General features: G+C 45.6%; 1 protein-coding gene across 2 annotated transcripts in view; it reads right to left on the reverse strand.

Annotated features, from left to right (window-relative positions):
* Positions 1 to 16,031, reverse strand: part of GOLM1 (golgi membrane protein 1) — a 76,587-nt gene that overhangs the window by 9,524 nt on the left and 51,032 nt on the right. For both annotated transcript variants that reach the window (XM_050760956.1, XM_050760955.1), the window contains exons 5-7: positions 10,052 to 10,154; positions 4,835 to 4,964; positions 585 to 744 (exon numbers count right to left, since the gene is read on the reverse strand). In XM_050760956.1, coding sequence (XP_050616913.1) covers positions 585 to 744; positions 4,835 to 4,964; positions 10,052 to 10,154 — 393 coding nt within the window. The remainder of the gene's footprint in view (positions 1 to 584; positions 745 to 4,834; positions 4,965 to 10,051; positions 10,155 to 16,031) is intronic.

Below are 16,031 nucleotides of genomic sequence, written 5' to 3' on the forward strand. Positions count from 1 at the left end.
AGGAGAACAACCAGGTAGCTCCTTTTGTGATCTCAGCCACCGACTGCAGGCCTCTCTGTGCCTGCGGCTCATCGTCAGAACCGCGACGAAGGGAAAAGTAGCTTACCAAAAAAAAAAAACAGAACGAAACAAAAGCTGGACTCAATTATCTTGACAAGGTACAAAGGGAAGAGGGTGTCCTGCTGAGTGACCTGATCGTCTTGTCCGCTGGAGACAAGCACTTGGGAGCCAGGGCAGGCAGGCTCACCCGGGGCTTGCCCATGGACAGCGGCCTCCTGGTTCCCAGTGTCTGCGGCTCAGCCTCCTCCCCCGAGTCCCACAAGCCCACCCATGTCCTGTATAAAGGTGCAGCCTGGGCCTTTCTCTACACAGCTGCCAAAGGACAAGGCACTTCGTTTAGAGGAGGAGACATCAGTCAGACACACAAGAAGCCCCGGTGCCGCAGTTCCAGGTGCCCAGAGAGACACACCCGCTCCCGGCTGCCCGCTGCTGGGTTCACTGACTGCTCAGCAGCTCGCTGGGACCGCTGCCTCTGACGGGGCTCTGGAGAGCAGGGGACAGGGCAACTGCTGGGCTCTGCTTACCTTTCTCAACTTGTCTCTTCAAATCCAAAACCACTTCGGAACTGGGGGCTGGAGTCTGGAACTTGCTGTTACCGGGCACGTTTCCTTTCCCTTGTGGCACCTCTGCACGTGGCAGGCCTGCTGCCTGCTGCCTGGGCTGAGGCTCGCTGAGGGCTTGAAGCTGAAACAGAAGCACAGGACAGAAAGCCAGGGCAGGGCTCTGTGAGCAGAAGCCGTACAAGAATCCCGCCAATCCCACCACCACATCCTTCCGACCACGACCCCGAGAAACGCCACAGTCTACTCTGGTCACGCCCTGGTCACGTGGCGTACATCAGAAGACAAGAGGTTGAGTCAAGGTCTCCCAGAAAGTACTGTCAAGACAGAATAAAACTGGGCAGAGATTCTGCTGAGGGGAAGCTTTTATAGAATCATAAAATACCTAGGCGGAAGATCAACAAAAAAGAAGACATGAACAACACAAATGCTCCTTGACAGAACGAACATCTCCAGAACCCTCAGCCCAGCAAGGGGAAATGCACCTGCTTCTCAGGTACACACGGAATATTTTCCGGGATGAACAAATGGCAGGCCACAAAGCAAGCCTCCATACACTTAAATAACTAAAATCACACAAAGTGAATTATCTAACAGCAATGGAATGGATTATAAATCAAAACAGAATGAAACTTGTGACATTTGCAAATATTTGGAAATTAAACCACACACTCCTAAATCACCAGTGAGTCCAACAATAAACCACAAGGCAAATTAGAAAATGCTTGGCCAGCCAGGTGCGGTGGCTCACGCCTGCAATCCCAGCACTCTGGGAGGCTGAGGCAGGCGGATCACCAGAGGTCAGAAGTTTGAGACCAGCCTGGCTAACATGGTGAAACCCCATCTCTACTAAAAATACAAAAATTAGCTGGGCGTCATGGCGGGCGCCTGTGATTCCAGCTACTTGGGAGGCTGAGGCAGGAACATCGCTTGAACCCGGGAGGCAGAGGTTGCAGTGAGCAGAGATCATGGCACTTGCGCTCCAGCCTGGGCGACAGAGCGAGACTCTGACTCAAAAAAAAAAGAAAATGCTTTGACACAAAACAAAAACACAGCATACCAAAACTTACGGGAAGCAGCTCCAGCAGTGCTGAGGAGGAACGTAAGACTTCGAGTTTTCAGTTCCTCACGTGAGAAGCTTACAAGTTACCACTCAGTCCTAACAAGTAAAAAGCTAAACAGACTGAAAAGTTACCAGCTCTTCTTGGATCCATAGGAGAGGTGAGGACAGAGTGTAAATCACTGTCCTCAAGCCTGGAGACAGGGTCCAATACGGTGAGTCCCGGCTCACCAGGACAGGCTTGGGCAGACGTCACCGAGGGAACTGGTGTTGGGGTGGGAGAGCCTGACCTGTCATGTATGAACTGTTTGAGGCTCAGTGTGGATGAGTCTGAGAGTTAAAAACCTGCCCCAGCTGGGTGTGGTGGCTCATGCCTATAATTCCAGTACTTTGGGAGGCTGAGATGGGCTGATCCCCTGAGGTCGGGAGTTTGAGACCAGCCTGACCAACATGGAGAAACCCGAGATCTACTAAAAATACAAAATTAGTCAGGTGTGGCAGTGCATGCCTGTAGTCCCAGCTACTCAGGAGACTGAGGCAGGAGAATTGCTTGAACCCGGGAGGCAGAGGTTGCGGTGAGCCAAGATTGCGCCACTGCACTCCAGCCTGGGCAACAAGAGCGAAACTCCAACTCAAAAAGAAAGAAAGAAAAAAAAAGTAAAAAAGCTGCCCCAGTCGTAAAGGGCTCCCATACTTACAAGTTTTACCCCTAGGAGCTCAACCAGGCTCTCAGTAAATATCAGAGAAAAATTGGCTTGTGCTTCCAGCAGGTGGCTGGGGAAAGGAACCACTCTGAAACAGGCCACAGAGCTCTGTTCTCCTTAACCAGGCTGGCCCTCAGGAGGAGTGTATTACCCAGAGCCCCTGCTGGGATATTATCAGAGCCTAACTGACCTGGGGGAATGAAACACCCAACTCCAGTAAGCTCTAGACTTCCACATGGGAGAAGGAAGCTACTCAACTCCAGCGCATTCTAGCCACTCTGTCCCACTGGGGTAGGGAGTGGGTACTAAGCAGCATAGGGGACATACACAGCCAAGGGACTCAGGCTCACTGAAAACCCTCATACTTACAGCACACTGATTTTTGACAAAGGTGCCAAGACAATTCAGTGGGGGAAAAGCAGTCTTTCTTTCAACAAGTGATACTGAGACAACTTGATATCCACACACACACAAGAATGAAGCGGGAGCTCTACCTCACACCATATGCAAGAATTAAATTAACTGAAAATGAATCATAGGCTTAGATGTAAGAACTAAGAATGATAAAACTCTGAGAAGAAAATGCAACAGGAAATCTTCAAGACCTCGGGTCAAAGTGTTCCCAGATACAACACCAAGAACACACAACAAAAGAAAAAACAAATACAATGGATTTTGTCAAAATTAAGAACTTTTGTGCTTCAACTAAACACCAGCAAGAAAGTGAAAAACCCCACAGAATTGAAAAAAAAAAAAACTTGCAAATCATATGTCCATTATATCTTTAGTAAAACAGATTCTAAAAACTTACAACTCAAAAATAACTCAATTAAAAAATGAGCAAAGGACCTGAATAGACATTTCTCCAAAGAAGATATACAAATGGCCAGTGAAGCATGTGAAAAGATGCTCAGTATCATTAGGGATATCATAGTTATTAGGGAAATGCAAACCCAAACGACAATAAGCTACCACTCCACACCTGCTAGGAAGGGTATCATGAAAAAGGTAGTATCAAGGGTTGGCAAGGATGTGAAGAAACTGGAGCCCTCATAAACTGCTGGTGGGAGTGGAAAATGGTATGGCCACTTTGGAAGAAGTCTGGGAGTTTCTCAATAGGTTAAATATAGATTATCATATAACCCAGCAGCTCTACTCCTAGGTAATATCCAAGAGATATGAAAACATATGACCACACAAAAGCTTCATGTTCATACGGCATTATTCATAATAGCCAAAATGTGGAAACACTCCAAATGCCCATCAACTGATGACGAATAAACCACATGTGGTCCATCCACAGGATGGATTAATCAGCCACTGAAGGGAATGCAGTACTGATGCATGCTGCAACCCTGATGAGCCCTGAAGCATTTATACTCAGTCAAAGCAGCCAGACAGGCCAGGCGCAGTGGCTCACGCCTGTAATCCCACCACTTTAGGAGGCTGAGGTGGGCGGATCACTTGAGGTCAGGCGTTCGAGACCAGCCTAGCCAACATGACGAAACCCCATCTCTACTAAAAGTACAAACGTTAGCCAGGCCTGGTGGTGGGTGCCTGTAACCCCAGCTACTCGGGAGGCTGAGGCAGGAGAATCGCTTGAACCTGGGAAGCGGAGGTTGCAGTGAGCCGAGATCACGCCACTGCACTCCAGCCTGGGCAACAGAACGAGATGCCCTCTCAAAAAAAAGCCAGACACAAAAGGCCACACATATATGATTCTATTGACAGGAAATTGTCCAGATGAGGCAAATCAAGAGACACAAAGTAAATTAGCAATTGGCTGTCTAGGGCTGTGGGGACTGAAGGTAAATGAAGAGAGAACTAAGAGATACAGAGTTTCTTTTGTGCCAATAAAAATGTTCTGAAATTGACTGTGGTGATGGCTGCATAATTTTGTGAATACACCCAGAACCCATGAATTGTAAATTTTCTATGAATCATAGGGAATGCAAATTATATCTTAATAAAGCTGCTATAGTTTTTTAAAAACCAACCAAAGATCACCCAGAAGGCTTTGAGCAGCAGCTTCGTGGGCTGTGCTCTGCACGGGAGGCAGAATGAGAGCACGAGACATGGAGCCGGCCAGACCTGAGGCCTTGATGGGCTCTACCACTGACCAGGTGGTGTGACGCTGCCACAGAACTTCACCCCTCCCGTGGGCCTGGGGTCCTCAAATCAGGAAAACAGCAACTCTTTCCCAGGCTGGCTGCGAGCTGTAAATACGATAATTCCCGTAAAGCCCTGAGCCTGGGAAGTGGGACTGGAGGCCAGCACCCTTGGTTAGGGTCCAGTCATCCCAGGACCAGGTTCTGCTTTGTTGTATCTCAGGGAGCCAAGCCCACAAGGGAGGGCAGAGTCTAGAGAAAGCCAGGCAGCACATAAAAGAAACAAAATGCTTCAGGATAGGGGTACCTTCTAGAAACTCTTGGCAAAAATTCCCCAGTTACCTGCTGTCTCTGGTCGTTGTTTTCACTCAGGTCTCTGGAAGCTACAGCTTCGTTCCCCTTTTTGGTGACCTCTTCTATTCGCTCCTCACACTGTTCCTTCACCTCCTTCATCTGACTGATGCACTGGCTCCTTTGGTGAGAGAAAGCAAAGGAAGGGCCTGATGTCTGTGGCTGTGTCTCTGCTGGACGGTGACATCCACTTCCATAAGAGACACGGACCGTCTTCCGGCTTCAGGCGCTTCATCTGAAGAGCGCGCTTAAGACAGGGCAACGTGTGCGTTCAACGATTAAACAACTAAAAGAAACACACTAAAAATAATCATCCCATTGTTTTAAAGCAGTGAACTTTACTGATTAGGAAAAAAATTTTTTTAAACATACAATCTGTAGAATAAAAAAGTACATATATGTTTTGGTCTTCGTCCCTGGCTACTGCCACAGAGCTCTTAAAACCCTTGGAAGTTCCTGAGGGTGTATCTGGCTCGTCACAACCAGCCCCTCTGGACCAGACTTGAGTTTATACTAATGAGGGGTCTTGGGAGTGGGGAAGGATGGGCATCAGAGAGTTTCAGGGCGGAGGCTGACTGCCAGAAGAACCCGCCACATGTCTGGAAAGTTGGAACTTTCAGCTCCACCTCCTCCGGGCTGGGGAGAAGGACTGGAGATTGAGTTCAACCCCGTGGCTGACAGTTTTATCAATCATGCTATATAAAAGACTCAGACAAACTCCGGACCACAAGGCTTAGGGAGCTTTCGGGCTGGGGAATATCATGATGCACTGGATGGGAATGGCTGACTCCACGGGGCGGCCGCTCCTGTCCCCCCCATGGCACCAGCCCTCACCTTAGGACTCTACCACTGGGCTGTTGTGCAAAAGTCAAAACAGCTTTCCTGAATTCCGTGACAGTCATTCTGGCAAATGATCAAACCTGAGGGGGTGGTAGGTAATCCTAAAGCTGTGGCCAGCCAGGCAGAAATGAGGGGGGCTGGGGGACACGTGGGACTTGTGGCTGGCATCTGAAGTGGGAGCAGGCGTGTGGGGTGGAGCCCCTTAACCCGGGGGTCTGTGCTAAGTGGGGAGTATCAAAACTTGAACTGGAGGACACTCAGCTGAATTGTTGTTGCATTGCTTCAGCTTTCTGCCTGGAATTTATTTGAAGAGTATTTCGACAAGTGCCAGAGCTATGAAGTAATTAGGAGAATTACCCACTCATTTTGTAAATAAGAATGCTAAGGGGTGACACGGTTGTCTGGCACGGACCAGGGTCAGAGACAGGCGGAAACTGAAGCCAGACTCCAGGGCACTTTCCTGTCGTGCTCTCTCTACCACACAGCTCGCCTTTTCTGTGAGTCGCAGGCATGTCAGAGCCAAATGTGAGTGAGGACCACACTCAACCTCTGACTCTTGGAATATACCCTTCAGTGCAAAGCACCATGGGGTCACAATGTACCACACACGGAGAAGAGGACCAGGTGCTGCGGAAACAATGCAGTGCAGAGTTCCTGACCTGGGACAGCTGAGAGATCAGGTGAAAATTTCATTTAAATACAATGCTCACAAACATACAAGCCACAGGTGGTAGACTAGTGCACAGGAGCCGAAACAGAGCGAACAAAAAGCTGTCTGTATACTGTAGAACTGAATGAGCAGGTCATTTGCTATCCCTGAACCTTTAAACCTGCAAAGGGGAAGTACTGGTTGCCCCAGCTCCCAGCCCCGCTAAAATCAAGTACAAAGAGCCTTTATCTCCCAGCCTTGCAGATGAAGTGCGGCTTTCCACGTTCCAGCTTGAGAGCCAGGAGCCGAACTACCTCCATCCTCAATTTTGAGACAAAGGTCATGCAGATTGTGATAGCGTTTCTTCCTGAAGACTCAGGTTGGCTTTTTCTTACACGTAACTGGCAAATATTCCAGCACTAACTGGAGCTAAATTGGAGAGAAATACAGGACTTGGCCACTAGTGATTATTCTAACTGGGGCAACTGATGGCCAGAGTACCACTGATGGAACATGTTCACTACAAGGATCTATGGGGGCAGGTGATTCCATCACCCAGGGCACCGACCATCACTGTATTACTTTACGTTCCAGTATCAACACTGGAAACTGTCTCCTCATAGCAGGGAGATGAGATGGCGAGTGGTTCATCTCATGTGCTGACTCCAGGTGTTTCAGGGAGAAAGAACGCAAGGCTATTTTCAGATGGAGAGCAGTGATTGCTTAGCGATGCCTGCCACAGGTGTAGGAGAGTAAAAAGTGGGATGTGTGCTGGCTGATTCAAACAGAAAGAACGCTAAGAACACTACCTTGTACATCAGGAAACCTGGCCTTTCCATCAGCTTTTGTGTTCTTGGCACTGCCTTCTATAGAAGGATTAGACCAGACAGGATGTTTTAAGGGAGGGAGTGCAGAATTAAGGGAGGGCCCGAAGAATTTGCACAAATTGCACATTTTAGGCAGGTGTCCATTTATAAGTTTGCTGACAAAGTGTTCGTACTTTGTATCAGATTCTCTCAAAGGGCCTATAAACCAAAGAAAGTTAAGAATAACTAGCTCTTTTTTGCTTCCAACACTCCACGAACATTATCCCTGGGAAGCATCGCATATCTGGTACAGGGCCTTGGGCACAAGCAGTGAAACAGACGCAGCCGGAAAGAGCTTTCAATCTAGGTATCGACCTGCCAGAAGCAAAAGGAGTGCATCCTACAAGTGTCTCCAGCCCAGCTTAGAGGTGTCCACCCATCGCCTGGGCCCAAGCTCTCCTACATGGGGAGCAGAGATTCCTTCTTTGTCACTGGGCTCTGATTTCCAGCTAGGTCAAAACCTTCTGGGGCAACATTTATCAAGTGAGGCCATTTGTGGCTTTTTATGTTTCAATCTATATGAGGGAAATATTTGTATTAAGGTGTCTTTAAAGATGAATAAGAAGACTGAGGTACTTCATTTCTGTCTAAATGCAATTCTTTAATTATCAGCCTAACTCAAGGTTTCTCAGCCTTAGCACTGTATATGTTTTAGGCCAGATAAAACGTGACTGTGGGAAGCTGTCTTGTGGATTATAGGATGTTTAGCAGTGTGCCTGGCTTCTACCCACTAGATGCCAGCAGCAGCCTCCTTGTAAGCCGTGACAGACGAAAATGTCTCCAAACATTGCCAAAGGCCTATTGGGACAAGACTTCCCCAACATGAGAACCACTGGCATAGCTGAATAAGGTTCCACACACGAGTGACAATCACATTTCCCTTCTACTGACTGGCTGCTCATGTCCTCTACAGAGACGTGTACTTGGGGCTTCATGTTTTCAGTTGTACATGGTTATAAAGTTAGTAGGAAGATATTACGGCAGGTGGACAATGTTTTGGAGGAACATGGAAATCCCCAAGAACGCAATGCATGTGAGACAACTGATTCTCCCAGGTTGCTGGTGACCATGCAGACGGCTCAAATCCTTTCAGAATGCAATTTGACAATTCACACCCAGCAACAGGCTAAACTACAGATGAGCCTTTTAGAAGGAAATAATCCAAAATAGTAATTTTTAAAAGACAGGAGCTATATGGAGGTTTTAAATATAATCCAAGTAATATACTTTTTTAAATTTAAAAATTAAAAAATAAGAGGCTGGCTGGGCGCAGTAGCTCACACCTGTAATCCCAGCACTTTGAGAGGCCAAGGCGAACGGATCACTTGAGGTTAGGCGTTTGAGACCAGCCTGGCCAATATGGTGAAACCCCATCTCTACTAAAAATACCAAAATTAATCAGGTGTGGTGGCGCGTGCCTGTAATCCCAGCTACTCAGGAGACTGGGGCAGGAGAATCACTTGAACCCAGGAGGCAGAGGTTGCAGTGAAGCGAGATCGCGCCACTGCACTTCAGCCTGGGAAACCAGAGCAGCGAAACTCCATCTCCAAAAAAAAAAAAAAAAAAAGATCCTATAGCTAATGTGTTGTCATTATTTAGGAGAAAAATTATGGCAATGGATATTTTTATCCTTAAAATCCCTTTTTATCATTGTATATCTACCTAATTTTGCTTTTAAAAATAAAATTTTTGTGGCCGGGTGCGGTGGCTCACACCTGTAATCCCAGCACTTTGGGAAGCCGAGGCGGGCAGATCATGAGGTCAGGAGTTTGAAACCAGCCTGACCAATGACATGGTTTTAGTAGAAACCCCGGGTATTGTGGCAGACACCTGTAATCCCAGCTACTCAGCAGGCTGAGGCAGAAGAACTGCTTGTATCTGGGAGGTGGAGGTTGCAGTGAGCTGAGATTGCACTGCTGCACTCCATCCAGCCTGGGGGACAGAGTGAGACTCCATCTCAAAAAAAAAAAAAAATATATATATATATATACACACACACACACACACATATATATACACACACACACATATATATACACATATACACACACACATACATAATACAAGTAAGTAAAAGAATGATTAAATTTTTTTGATGATGACTGCAATTAAGTAAACATTCGTGTGAACTTGGGCATGGACTGGATAGAGTTAAGTCAAAGGGAAAAGGGCAGTCATGAGGGCTGGGCTGTGGGTGGCTGGTTCTCTCTGAATCCCAAACTGCCTACACATTAGCTGTATTGTTTTTATGAGGGAAAAAAGTGGAAAAAATAAACACAACCTTATCCTGTGACCTGTAAGCTGGTTTTTACTATCTTCCCACGGGGCTTAGCTCACTTTTCAATAGTTTAATATTGCTTGGCTTTGATTATACAAGTACTCCATTCTCACTGTACTTAATGCAAAAATTTGGAAAATCACTGAAAAGTCTAAAAAAAAACCAAAATGCCCACACCGTGATCACCAGGCAATAAACTATTACTATACCAATATTTTGCCAAAATGTCTTTTAGTCCACGAATCTGATTTAGCTCACGTGGGCACCTGTGAAACACATTTTTAAAGCTTTATGTTGTTGACTTCACCAGTACACCTGTGCCTGACAGAGGTTTTAAGTTACATTTTAAGACATGCTGAGAAATTCGTTTCCTGCTGAGAGCTGGCCTCCTTGTGCGTTTGTGTAGGACATGAATCCGAGAGGGGCCCGGGGGCCCGTGCCTTTCTCAGTCCTGCATGGAGCAGAAGGTGCATGCTCTATCATAGGTTACGTCTCCATCCGCCACCCTCAGCTTAACCCCCTGCTCCCGGTGGCGGGCACCCTGTACTGTGGCACGCACTCTGAGGTGCACTTACAGGTCGTAGGAGAACTTCCTCTCCAGGTTGGTCTGGTTCTTCTGAAACTGGAGGACATCCTGCTGCAGCCTGCCGTAATTCCTCTGCAGGGTCTTCAACTGGTCTACACCAAGGGGACAAGGAATTGCACAGGTTACTGGCACAATAATGTCATGCATTCATTCAAAATATGACAGAGGCAGACTCACACATCAGACCATAAACGGCAAGGACAGAGCAGGACAAAGGAGGGGATGGCCAAAAAGCTGAAAACACAGCCCCTCCCCACAGTCACTACACCCCAGCCGTGGAGAGAGCCGTGGAGAGAGCTCCGGAAGAGCAGCAACCCGGAAGAACCTGCGTCTTCATCCTTTTCCAAACGTCTCTCTTAAAGCTCCCTTTTGGCCGCTAGCCTTTAACGTATATCGGAAGCTTCTATGTGCCTGGTCTCTTTCGTAGACATCATAAGCCCCGAGCTGTCCCCAAAGGTCACACATTCCACCCTGCCCTCATCCCCAGCCGACTCATCCTTCCATCTGTAAAACACTGATTTTTGACGTTTGGTCAGATAAGCAGCCACTCCTGCTGACACCCTGCCCTCGGCCACCAGGCTACCCGCCAGCATCCTCCCTCCAGTCATTTATTCACAGCCAAGCCACTCTCCAAGGCCCTGTGCCCATTTAATCACCCAACGCTCTCATCAGGGAAACAGGGGCTTTAAGGAAATTAATCAGTGCCACCCCTGCTGCCCTGATGACTCGGCTCACAAAAGAGCCCCAGTGGGCAAAGGGCCGAAACTGGGGCAGAGGGGAGGGCAGCTACCAGGGGGATACCAGAGTGGACAGGAGCAGCAGCCAGGCCCCGACACAGCCGGGACACACAGGCCAGGACATAAGTAGGCATCCCCGAGGTGTGCCCTCACAACACTAGACCTACAACAGTCTCAGGTGGAAAATGAAGTGAAATAAAACAGAAGGATTCTGTGAATTATGACACACACAACACGGACTCATCCCAAAAGCCTGCACGTGATACCGTCAAGAGACAAAGCTGTGGTGAAGAGAACAGAGAGAGGGGACTGGTGACTTCGGCATGGGTGAGGGGCCCTGGAGTGGCAGGCAGGTGCCATGTTGACTGCAGTGGTGATCCGCGAGACTTTGTTAGGACTTACCCAACTGTACCCACGAGGGGTAAATGTTCTTGTATATCAACAATACTTCAATATGCCTAACTGAACACACCCCGCAATTCAACTAAGCATGAGACAACAGAATACAATTCAGCAGTCAAAGAAATGAATGACTTGTATCACAATGGCATGGACCAATCGCAAATAACTATGCTGAGTGAGAGAAGCCAGGCAAAAAATGATAGCCATCTGTATGCATGCACCCAATTATTATTATTCTTTTTTAATTCTACTTTAAATTCTAGGGTACATGGGCACAACGTGCAGGTTACATATGTATACATGTGCCATGTTGGTGTGCTGCACCCATTAACTCGTCATTTACAATAGGTATTTCTCTTAATGCCATCCCTCTCCCCCTCCCCCCACCCCACAACGGACCCCAGTGTGTGATGTTCCCCACCCTGTGTCCAAGCGTTCTCATTGTTCAATTCCCACCTATGAGTGAGAATATGCAGTATTTGGTTTTCCGTCCTTGTGATCGTTTACTCAGAATGATGGTTTCCAGCTTCATCCATGTCCCTACAAAGGACGTGAACTCATCCTTTTTTATGGCTGCACGGTATTCCATGGTGCATATATGCCACATTTTCTTAATCTAGTCTATCACTGATGGACATTTGGGTTGATTCCAAGTCTTTGCTATTGTGACTAGTGCCACAATAAACATATGTGTGCATGTGTCTTTACAGTAGCATGATTTATAATCCTTTGGGTATATACCCAGTAATGGGATCGCTGGGTCAAATGGTATTTCTAGTTCTAGATCCTTGAGGAATCACCGCACTGTCTTCCACAATGGTTGAACTAGTTTACACTCCACCAACAGCATAAAAGCGTTCCTATTTCTCCACATCCTCTCCAGCACCTGTTGTTTCCTGACTATTTAATGATCGCCATTCTAACTGCTGTGAAATGGTATCTCATTGTGTTTTTGATTTGCATTTTTCCGATGACCAGTGATGATGAGCATTTTTTCATGTGTCTGTTGGCTGCATAAATGTCTTCTTTGGAGAAGTAGACCCTTCAAATCCTTTGCCCACTTTTTGATGGGATTATTTGATTTTTTTTCTTCTAAATTTGTTTAGGTTCTTTGTAAGTTCTGGATATCAGCCGTTTGTCATTTGGGTAGATTGCAAAGATTTTCTCCCATTCTGCAGGTTGCCCGTTCACTCTGATGGTAGTTTCTTTTGCTGTGCAGAAGCTCTTTAGTTTAATTAGATCCCATTTGCCTATTTTGGCTTTTGCTGCCATTGCTTTTGGTGTTTTAGTCATGAAGTCCTTCCCCATGCCTATGTCTTGAATGGAATTGCCTAGGTTTTCTTCTAGAGTTTTTATGGCTTTAGGTCTAACATTTAAGTCTTTAATCCATCTTGAATTAATTTTTGTATAAGATGTAAGGAAGGGATCCAGTTTCAGCTTTCTACATATGGCTAGCCAGTTTTCCCAGCGCCATTTATTAAATAGGGAATCCTTTCCCCATTTCCTGTTTTTGTCAGGTTTGTCAAAGATCAGATGGCTGTAGATATGTGGTATTATTTCCAAGGGCTCTATGCTGTTCCATTGGTCTATACCTCTGTTTTGGTACCAGTACCATGTTGTTTTGGCTACTGTAGCCTTGTAGTATAGTTTGAAGTCAGGTAGCATTAATGCCTCCAGCTTTGTTCTTTTGGCTTAGGATTGACTTGGCAATGCAGGCTTTTTGGTTCCATATAAACTTTAAAGTAGTTTTTTCCAATTCTGTGAAGAAAGTCATTGGTAGCTTGATGGGGATGGCAATGAATCTATAAATTACCTTGAGCAGTATGGCCATTTTCACGTATTGATTCTTCCTATCCATGAGCATGGAATGTTCTTCCATTTGTTTGTGTCCTCTTTTATTTCACTGAGCAGTGGTTTGTAGTTCTCCTTGAAGAGGTCCTCCACATTCCTTGTAAGTTAGATTCCTAGGTATTTTATTCTCGTTGAAGCAATTTTGAATGGGAGTTCACTCATGATTTGGCTCTCTGTCTGTTATTGGTGTATAGGAATGCTTGTGGTTTTTGCACATTGATTTTGTATCCTGAGACTTTGCTGAAGTTGCTTATCAGCGTAAGGAGATTTTGGGCTGAGATGATGGGGTTTTCTAAATATACAATCATGTCATCTGCAAACAGGGACGATTTGACTTCCTCTTTTCCTAACTGAATACCCTTTCTTTCTCCTGCCTGATTGGCCTAGCAAGAACTTCCAACACTATGTTGCATAGGAGTGGTGAGAGAGGGCATTCCTGTCTTGTGCCAGTTTTCAAAGGGAATGCTTCCAGTTTTTGCCCATTCACTATGATATTGGCTGTGGGTTTGTCATAAATAGCTCTTATTATTTTGAGATACGTCCCATCAATACCTAGTTTATTGAGAGTTTTTAGCATGAAAAGCGGTGGAATTTTGTCAAAGGTCTTTTCTGCATCTATGGAGATAATCATGTGGTTGTCTTTGGTTCTGTTTATATGCTGGATTACGTTTATTGATTTGCATATGTTGAACCAGCCTTGCAGCCCAGGGATGAAGCCAACTTGATCGTGGTGGATAAGTTTTTTGATGTGCTGCTGGATTCAGTTTGCCAGTACTTTATTGAGGATTTCTGCATCGATGTTCATCAGGGATATTGGTCTAAAATTCCCTTTTTTTGTTGTATCTGTCAGGCTTTAGCATCAGGATGACGTCGGCATCATAAAATGAGGTAGGGAGGATTCCCTCTTTTTCAATTGATTGGAATAATTTTAGAAAGAATGGTACCAGCTCCTCTATGTACCTCTGGTAGAATTCGGCTGTGAATCCGTCTGGTCCTGGACTTTTTTGGTTGGTAGGCTATTAATCATTGTCTCAATTCCAGAACCTGTTATTGGTCTATTCAGGGATTCAGCTTCTTCCTGGTTTAGTCTTGGGAGGGTGTATGTGTCCAGGAATTTATCCATTTCTTCTAGATTTTCTAGTTTATTTGGGTAGAGGTGTTTATAGTACTCTCTGATGGTAGTTTGTGTTTCTGTGGGATCGGTGGTGATATCCCCTTTATCATTTTTTATTGCGTCTATTTGATTCTTCTCTCTTTTCTTCTTTATTAGTCTTGCTAGCAGTCTATCAATTTTGTTGATCTTTTCAAAAAACCAGCTCCTTGATGCATTGATTTTTTGAAGGGTTTTTTGTGTCTCTATCCCCTTCAGTTCTGCTCTAATCTTAGCTATTTCCTGCCTTCTGCTGGCTTTTGAATGTGTTTCCTCTTGCTTCTCTAGTTCTTTTAACTGTGATGTTAGGGTGTCTATTTTAGATCTTTCCTGCTTTCTCCTGTGGGCATTTAGTGCTACAAATTTCCCTCTGAACACTGCTTTGTGTCCCAGAGATTCTAGTATGTTGTGTCTTTATTCTCACTGGTTTCAAAGAACATCTTTATTTCTGCCTTCATTTTGTTATTTACCCAGTAGTCATTCAGGAGCAGATTGTTCAGTTTCCATGTAGTTAAGCGGTTTTGATTGAGTTTCTTAGTCCTGAGTTCTAGTTTGATTGCACTGTGGTCTGAGAGACAGTTTAATTTCTGTTCTTTTACATTTGCTGAGGAGTACTTTACTTCCAACTATGTGGCCAATTTTGGAATAAGTGTGACGTGGTGCTGAGAAGAATATATTCTGTTGATTTGGGGTGGAGAGTTCTGTAGATGTCTATTAGGTCCGCTTGGTGGAGAGCTGAGTTCAATTCCTGGATATCCTTGTTAACTTTCTGTCTCGTTGATCTGTCTAATGTTGACAGTGGGGTGTTAAAGTCTCCCATTATTATTGTGTGGGAGTCTAAGTCTCTTTGTAGGTCTCTAAGGACTTGCTTTATGAATCTTGGGCATGCATCCAATTATTTAAAATGCAAACTAGTCTACATGGCAGACCAGAGGCTGCCTGAGGAAAACGGATCACCACGGCACACAAGCAAACTTTTGGGGGTGATGAATATGTTCCCTGTGTTGACTTTGGTGGAGTTACTCAACATGTATGCTCTATCAAAACTGCTGTCCAACTGAACCTTTACGTGATACCCCCCTACCCTCAGCCCCGCAGCCAGGCAGCCTCTTCAACTCTGTGTAACCCTATGTTTCCCCCAAACACATTTCACAAAGTGACTCCTTTTCACATAAGACTTTCTAATATTCTTAGAACCTGACTTAGAACTAGAACTCTAAACCAGCAATGATCAAAAGAACTCTAATGCAAGTTGTATAGGGAATTTTTAACTTCCCAGTAGCCACACTTTTAGAGTAAAAATTATTCAACCCAACAGATGATGTAGCCCAACAGTATGGACCTGGCTGACCCTCCTGTCACAGAGGAAGGAGGAGCCCACCCCTCGACAAAGGACAGCACCCCATTTCCCGCCCCGTGGCTGCTTCAGAAGGACTCAAAGGAAAACCAATCCCCAGCTGCCAAGTGGAGTCACAGGAGCAAAGAGGGGGAACTAAATTGTGCTGGACAGGTTTTCCAAGTTTCATGCAATTGAAATTCAGCATGACCCAATTCACAGGTCACATGTATACCATGTGTATATGTAACAGAGCATGTGCCTGTCGTAAGTACTATTTCTATTTCTTAACACATTCATGAGTGACATTCTGAACTCTTCTGTATCTAACAGCTTGCAATGTATTTGGCAATATTGTTTTAAAAGGAAAAGTCTCTTAATGAGATAGAGTTAGGCAAAAAGAATAAAGATTGCTCAGTGACTCATGATACTATCTGCCATGAGATTATCATGGAGACCCACCTGGGCCTAGAGAAGAACGAGAGAAATAGAG

This window comes from Macaca thibetana, chromosome 15 (assembly GCF_024542745.1).
Source record: "Macaca thibetana thibetana isolate TM-01 chromosome 15, ASM2454274v1, whole genome shotgun sequence".
Classification (NCBI taxonomy): domain Eukaryota; kingdom Metazoa; phylum Chordata; class Mammalia; order Primates; family Cercopithecidae; genus Macaca; species Macaca thibetana.